Raw genomic sequence first — 7354 nt, forward strand, 5'->3', positions numbered from 1 at the left:
GGGTTGTGGGGAGGTGGTTTGGTGGGTTTGGGGGTGTAGTTGTGGGGTTTGTGGGAGGTTGTTGGCAAGGTTTGGGGGGCAAGGTTGTTTGTGGGGTTGTGGGGAGAGAGATGGTTGGTGGGGGGACGGTTGTTTGGTGGGTTTGAGGGGGACTGTCAGCGGGGTTATGGGGAGGTAGTGCGGTGGGTTTGCGGGGAGGTGGTTGCGGGATTTGGGCGGCTGTTCGGCGGAGGTGGTTATCTGGGGGACTTGCGGGCGGTTTTTAGGGGGATAAGCGGCTCTCCCCGGCCGGCAGGGACCGCGCCAGCCCCGGCGCGGCCCGTCCCCGTCCCCCTCGCGGCCCTGAGGGCAGGCGGCGGGCGGCGGTGCCGGTGCCCCCGCCCGGAGCCGCCCCGCGGCTGCGCGCAGGCCCCGCCGGGCCGGGCCGCCATGTGGGTGTTCGGCTACGGCTCCCTCATCTGGAAGGTGGATTTCCCCTACCAGGAGAAGCTGGTGGGGCGCGTCCGGGGTTACAGCCGCCGCTTCTGGCAGGGCAGCACCGACCACCGCGGCGTGCCGGGCAAGGTGAGCCTCGCCGGGGCCGGGGGGAAGCGCGGCCCTCAGCGCCGGGCCGGGCACAGGCCCCGCCCGCCGCCGGACGGGCACCGGCGACAACTGCAAAAAAAAACCACAACAGACAGCATAAGGGACTGCAAAAAGAAGAGGGGCTCGGGAACTGGCCAGATCTGTTCTTGAGGTTGTTAGATACCTGAGGGGGAAAACCCCTCGGTGAGGGCAAACCCCTCGGGGCGGGTGCCGGGCTGTGCACAGGGAATGGGAAAAGGCAGTAACTTCCTCGCTTGTATTTCAACTTATTCTGCTCTCAGATCAAAAAACGCGTGGATGAGGAAATATTTAAAGCCTGATTGGAAAAGGAGAAAATAAAATTTAAAAAAAAAAAAAAAAAAACCACAAAAACTAGCAAGAAAAAAAGAAACCAAAATTCCCAAGGGAGCATTCCCAATGTCACGCAGACATAATGGGGAGTGAGGATAAAGTGTAACCTGCACCCGGTAACTCCACCGTAAACCTGGAATAAAGCTTTAAAAGAGCTCCTCCTGCAGAGAAAAAAAAAAAAAAAAAAAAGCTTAAGGATTATTTTAAAATAACAGCTTGCTGTGTGTGGCTTTAAGGATTATTTTAAAATAACAGCTCGCTCTGTGTGGCGTGGAAGGAAGTTTCACCTGGGTGTAAATAACACGATAAAACACCTCGCTCAGAGCTTAGAGATAACACAGCTTGAGCCGCCACTGCTCCTTCAGTCCTGATACGTGTTAAAAAACAGCAATAAAACGAGGAAAAAAGAGCTCTTCAAAGTACACAGCAACTTACACCTTAGTTGTACTTAAAAAAGGTTGTCAGAGAATTACTCCCAGTAGTACAAGCAGTAATTAATCCCTCTGTCAATAAGTAGTTAGGTATTTGTTCCTTACTGTTTGTTTTTGGGTAATTCCAGGTGAGCCAAGGACTCTGCAAACCCATACACTAAATACCCTGCCCTTCCCTGGGCAAATAGATCCTTCTCCCACCACACCCCACCTGAACACGAAGAACCTCCCAGTACCTCCCTTCGTATTAAATCAAATTAATTTAGATAAAGTTTAATGCAGTTAGGCTGCAGTTCTGTAAGGATAAAGTTGTTTTCCACCCCAGAATGTCTCTTCAATCCATGATTTACAAAAATCTTCACGACCAGTATTGAGGGCACAAGTTATGGAAGCATTAATAGCTATGGAAAAAAACTTTCCAAAAGGAACACCTAAGTTATCTTCCATGAATCATGGGAACAGACCTGTTTCTCCTCAGGAAATAGGAATCATTTGGTGTTCATGTAGTTTTGTTGCCTTATTTTATCAGTTAGATCAGGATTAGAGGGCTGATGCTGGGAGAGAACTCATTTAATGCCAAAATGAGCGATTTTAAACTGCAGATGTAGTTCAGCATAGGGGTATATGTTCTAAAATTTTTATAAAAGGAATTTCAACTATTGTGTTTCCAGTATTTACACACTGGCTTCTTACTCTCCATACAAGAAGTAACTTCTTGGGAAAAATAAGCCATGTGCAAGGTTTTCTCCCTCTGTCCAGTGAGGCCCCAAGGGCTCCTTGAGGATAGTTTTACATTAATGAAACAGTTAATTATCACTGTTACTGTACTGTTAATAAATAATCACTGTTTTAAACTGGAATAAAATTGAGTCTGGACAGCACATATAAAGCAAGGACGTTGAAACCCTCCCCATTTCTGACTGCCCTTCATTTAATTTCTGTGTTGCAGACACCGTCCACTCAGAATTCAACATTCAGTTTATCAAAGTTAGTCTGATACAGATCAAAAGCTATTCTCAGAAAATATTTATACTGGATCTAGACCTTATAGGGATTGTCCTGGATTGGTTCTCTGAGCCTTTCATTCCTCTTCATTGCTTTTTTCTCGCTTTGTTTTAGTTTTGCTCATGATTTAGGGTAAAAGCCTCTAACTGAGTTATGGTTTCTTCTTTTGCATTTCAGCCTGGAAGAGTTGTGACTCTGGTGGAAGATGCTGAGGTACAGAACTCCTGTCTGTCTCTGTGTCCAGAATGTCCTGTTGTATTCCCAATCTCTCTTAATTGTTGCTTCTTTACAAGCAAGTAATTGTATTATCTTTAGGGAAAAGTTCTCTTAGTGTTCCTTGGAGTTACACCAATGGCTCTTGACTGTTTCAGATAATCAATCTAAACTCAGAACTTGGTTGTAGTTTGGGTCTGTTATTACCAAAGGGACATTTTAAAGTATTTTCTGGAGTAGTCACTTTGGCCACCCCGTTGTAAGATGCAGAATTTGATATAAACATATATCAAACATACATCATTTGATGTAAACATCAAGCGATGTGACAAGTCTGCTCTAATTTCAGCGTCACCTCCTGCAGTTGAACAAGGTGTAGCCTGATTTTGAAGGTACCTGGGCAGCCCACAGCAGTGCAGGAGAGGCTGAGGGAGCTGGGGTTCTTTAGGCTGGAGAGGAGGAGGCTCAGGGGAGACCTCCTCACTCTCTACAACTCCCTACCAGGAGGTTGTAGCCAGGTGGGGGTTGGGCTCTTCTCCCAGGAAGCAGCAGCAGGACAAGAGGGCTCGGTCTTCAGCTGTGCCAGGGAAGGTTTAGGTTGGATATTAGGAAGGAATTTTTTCCAGAGAGAGTGCTCAGCCACTGGAATGGGCTGCCCAGGCAGGGGGTGGATTCACCATCCCTGGAGGTTTTTAAGATGAGACTGGATGTGGCATCAGTGCCATGGGCTGGGAACCACGGCGGGGTTGGATCAAGGGTTGGACTGGATGATCTCAGAGGTCTTTTCCTGAGATTCTCTGATTCTATGAACTGCCTAAATAAAGCAGCCCTTTCAAAGAAACAGCAAAAGTTGGTTTAAGAGAGTTTTGCCTAAACACTGGGTACCCTTTGGGTCTCCTTTGGCCAGGGCTGCGTGTGGGGCGTCGCCTACCGGCTGCCGGCGGGGCAGGAGGGCGAGGTGATGGCGCACCTGGACTTCAGGGAGAAGGGGGGCTACAGGACCACCAGCGTCATCTTCTACCCCAAGGACTCGTCGGTGCAGCCCTTCGAGGTGCAGCTCTACATCGGCACCCGCGACAACCCCAACTACCTGGGCCCCGCCCCGCTGGAGGACATCGCGCGGCAGATCCTGGGCGCCGCCGGGCCCAGCGGCCGCAACACCGAGTACCTCTTCGAGCTGGCCAACTCCATCCGCAGCCTCGTCCCCGAGGACGTGGACGAGCACCTCTTCTCCCTGGAGACCCTGGTCAAGGAGCTCTTGAAAAAGCACCAGCCCCCCAACTGTCTATAAAGCCGCGTCCTGCTCTCTCTCTCTAACGACGTGGTTCCGTCCCGCTCTTAAACGACCCGGTTCCATCCCGCTCTCTCTAACAACGTGGTCCCGTCTCCAGAGGAGTTTTGTGGCTCTGGTAACTGGGAGGAGCGTTTCTCTGTGCTGTGCTACCTTAATTAGCAGTGCATATCTTCAATTAACTCAGAATAGGAGTCAGTCACTAAAATTACCAAAATCGTTCATCTCAGCAGGGAAAACGTTTTAGGTGTGATTTTGGTAGCTTAGCCTTTCATCCAAAGACTACACCTGCATGGGAATCTCACTAAGCTTCTCTTCATTTAAAGATATATTTATTTTTTTTTAATTATTATTTCAGGTTTAGCATAAAATCTTTAGATTATTTTTAAATAGCATATTCTAAATAGCTCATTTTTAAAATCAGTATTCAGAGACAAGTCCCACAGATCTAAGTGGTGGTTTCTTGTGATTCAAGACCGCAGTGCTACTACAGAGAGAAATTTTGCATAGTGGAGCATTTATATCAATGTTCAGCTGCTCTGAAATGAAGTTACTCCACTGAATTAGTCATCTTGCCCTTTATTTATTAATTTATCCTTAAATGCAGAGGATAAACCTCTTTATTGTCAAGGAAACAATTCCTTTTATTGTCAAGTCCTGACTTGGACTCAAACAAGCCATAACCTCTCAGTGCCTCATTTCACTTTTTAAGCCTAATATAAAGAATAAATCCCAAATGGTAAAATTAACTAAGAACAGGACTTGAAGTCACAACCCAGCAAGAAGAGAAACTCTCTACGTCTGTTACTTTTAAACGCTGTTGTTGTTCTCTTAAAAAATCCGCCCAGCTCCGAGGACAGATTTTTAAGCCTGTTTTCAGGGATTCACTGACAGGAGGTAATGAAGGAAGGAGCCCTCTTTTCAGTGACATCCCAAGAGGGTTGGGGAGCCCCCAGTTTAGGCCAGCAGGCTTCCTGACTCAACCCATCAGCACATGGAATTTCCGTCCCAACGCGGATCTGTCTCGCTCCTCAAAAATTTATTTTTATTAACTTTTAACAAAGTATATTTTTATATCTTAACGTAAATGGTCCTGTTTCAACCACCAGGTAACGTCTGTTTTCTCAGCCAGGGAATGTGTTTTTAGTGGCTGCTTGGAGGCCTGGATTCTGCACCAGTAATTGCAAGAAATGTCTCTTTTCCCCTAAAAAGGTCGCCCCTTTCTCTTCTTTGCATCTTCCTGGTTTGGACTTGTGAAAGTAAAACCACGTGCAACGGCATGAACACTGTCTGCTCTTTTAAAAATTCTTTCTAAATTTAAAAATTCTTTCCTCAAAGACTGAGCCCTGTTCCTTAAAACAGGGCAGGGGGGTGCTCTGCGCTCACTAATGATCCCACACCATCAAGGATGATTCTGTCTTTAAAACTCTCATTATTTAAGCACTGTGTAGCTCCACAGTTCTGTCTTTAATTGTCTTCAAGGCTCTGTTGGTTCATTTGCTTCCCAAATCCATAAAACATGGCAATAATACACATTCCAGTGTATGTGTACAACTCCAGTGCAATAAAAATGCATCGCGTTGACTAACGGGATTGGAAGTTTCCAAAAATGTTATTTTTGAAGTGTGTCCATAGGAGGATGGACATCAAAATGTGTCTTAATTATGCCCAAATGTGCTGGGAATGAGGATGAAAAACAATGCAAGAGCTCCTATAAACTGTGTCACCTTAGAAATTAATTAAAGCACGGGAAATAGAATAATAAAGATATAAATGTGTTCTCGCTGCGTGGGATTGGAGCCACTGCTCTCCCTGCAGGCTTGGTCACCACCAAAAGCCTTTCAGATCTGTTACTCACCACAAAAAAAAAAAATTAATGTACACCTTTTATAGGCCATTTAGGCTTCTTTTTTTTTTTTTTCCTCCTGCTGGTTCAAACTCAAGCTATATTTGTGCAAATTACAGAGATTTTAGATACAGCTTCACTACACAAGCACACACACAAAGCTACTGCTAACCCTGTTCCCAGTCTTGCCCTTTGTATATTAATTTATCCTTAAATACAGAGGATAAACCTCTTTACTGTCAAGGAAATAATTCCTTTTATTGTCAAGTCCTGACTTGGACTCCAACAAGCCATAACCTCTCAGCACCTCATTTCACTTTTCAAGCCTAATATAAAGAAAAAACCCAAAAGGGCAAAATTAACTTAAGAACACGACCTGAAGTCACAACCCAGCAAGAACAGAAACTCTCACATCTGTTACTTTTATGTGCTGTCGTGACCCCTTCTCTTAAAAATTTATATATACAAGTGTGTATATACACATACACATGTACACATAAGTGCAGATATGCACACACATCAATTTATATGCAGTGTATACACACAGACACACACACATATATACAAGTGTGTATATATACACATACATATATACATAAGTGTGTATATACACGCACATCTATTTATATACAGTGTATACACACACACACATATATACAAGTGCGTATATACACGCACATCTATTTATATAGTGTATACACACACACACACACATATATACATACATAGGTGTATATACACAGACAGACACAGACGTTTATAGAGATGCACACCCAGGGAGCCCTTAGAGCGCTGTCTTACACTCATAACCTCGTAGCTGTTTGGTCGTGTTTAACCCTTAGCGCAGACACTAAAGTTAATTACACGCCTAAAGACCGAAGTTAATCACACGCATCCCGCTCTCCCCCCACTCACTCCCCCCTTCGCTCCCCTCACTCACTCCATTCACCGTCCTCACTCACCCCCTCACTCACTCCCCCCTCACCGTTCACTCCCTCCCTCACTCACCGTCCCCCCTTCACTGCCCCCTCACCCCTCGCTCGCCCCCTCACGTCCCGGTGCCCGCGGCTCTCCCCGGTGTGCGCGGCGGGGCCGCCCCGGATGCGGCGGGGAGCGGGCGGCGGGCGCTGCCCCGGTTGTTGATGGGCGCTGCCGGAAGCCGACGTGGCGGGCGGCGCAGCGCGGCCTCCGCGGAGCCGCCGGCCGGCATGAGGGGCTGCGGGCCGCCCTGCCCGGGCCCCCCGAGGGGCTGCGGGCCGCCCTGCCCGGCCCCGGCCCCCGCGCTGCTCTGCGGGCTCCTGGCGGCCGTGGCGGCCGTGGCCCAGGGCGGCCGAGCGCTCCCGCAGCTCAGCGACGACATCCCGTTCAGGGTGAACTGGCCCGGCACCGAGCTCAGCCTGGTGAGGGGCACGGCGGGGAACGGGGCCCCCGACACAGAGCGGGGACGGGGCTCGACGGCTTGGGGGACACGGCCTGAGCCTGGAGGATCCTGGCGGATCGTGTCCTGACAGCGTGGGGAGGGCTGGGAGAATCCAGGGGGATTGGGTCCTGACAGCGTGGGGAGGGCAGGAAGAATCCAGGGGAGTTGTGTCCTGACAGCATGGGGAGAGCAGGAAGAATCCAGGGGAATTG

General features: G+C 48.1%; 3 protein-coding genes across 4 annotated transcripts in view; 2 read left to right on the forward strand and 1 right to left on the reverse strand.

Moving 5' to 3' along the window:
* Positions 1 to 6886, reverse strand: part of ASB3 (ankyrin repeat and SOCS box containing 3) — a 15067-nt gene extending 8181 nt beyond the window's left edge. The window contains exon 1 of one of the 2 annotated variants that reach the window (XM_027653941.1): positions 6802 to 6886. The gene's annotated coding sequence lies outside the window, so the exon portion shown is untranslated. Of the gene's footprint in view, positions 1 to 480; positions 589 to 6801 lie in introns of those variants that run through there. The other variant, XM_027653944.1, reaches the window with a different exon arrangement.
* Positions 381 to 5468, forward strand: CHAC2 (ChaC cation transport regulator homolog 2). Its single transcript, XM_027653947.1, has 4 exons — positions 381 to 564; positions 2550 to 2585; positions 3493 to 3895; positions 3926 to 5468. Exons 1-3 carry the CDS (start codon positions 430 to 432, stop codon positions 3874 to 3876), a joined length of 555 nt encoding a protein of 184 aa, XP_027509748.1. The 5' UTR covers positions 381 to 429; the 3' UTR covers positions 3877 to 3895; positions 3926 to 5468.
* ERLEC1 (endoplasmic reticulum lectin 1) overlaps positions 6850 to 7354 on the forward strand; it is a 9673-nt gene continuing 9168 nt past the window's right edge. The window contains exon 1 of the mRNA XM_027653945.1: positions 6850 to 7122. Within this exon, the coding sequence (XP_027509746.1) occupies positions 6865 to 7122 (258 nt within the window). The 5' untranslated portion in view covers positions 6850 to 6864. The remainder of the gene's footprint in view (positions 7123 to 7354) is intronic.

Source organism: Corapipo altera, unplaced genomic scaffold, assembly GCF_003945725.1.
Source record: "Corapipo altera isolate COAL_440 unplaced genomic scaffold, ASM394572v1 70, whole genome shotgun sequence".
Taxonomy (NCBI): Eukaryota; Metazoa; Chordata; class Aves; order Passeriformes; family Pipridae; genus Corapipo; species Corapipo altera.

What these genes read in the sequence shown, in the direction of transcription:
- CHAC2 (XM_027653947.1), top strand. Translation starts at nt 430, where the DNA reads ATGTGGGTGTTCGGCTACGGCTCCCTCATCTGGAAGGTGGATTTCCCC. An exon ending in ACCGCGGCGTGCCGGGCAAG is followed by an intron (nt 565 to 2,549) that starts GTGAGCCTCGCC and finishes TTTGCATTTCAG; the next exon opens with CCTGGAAGAGTTGTGACTCT. An exon ending in CTCTGGTGGAAGATGCTGAG is followed by an intron (nt 2,586 to 3,492) that starts GTACAGAACTCC and finishes TCCTTTGGCCAG; the next exon opens with GGCTGCGTGTGGGGCGTCGC.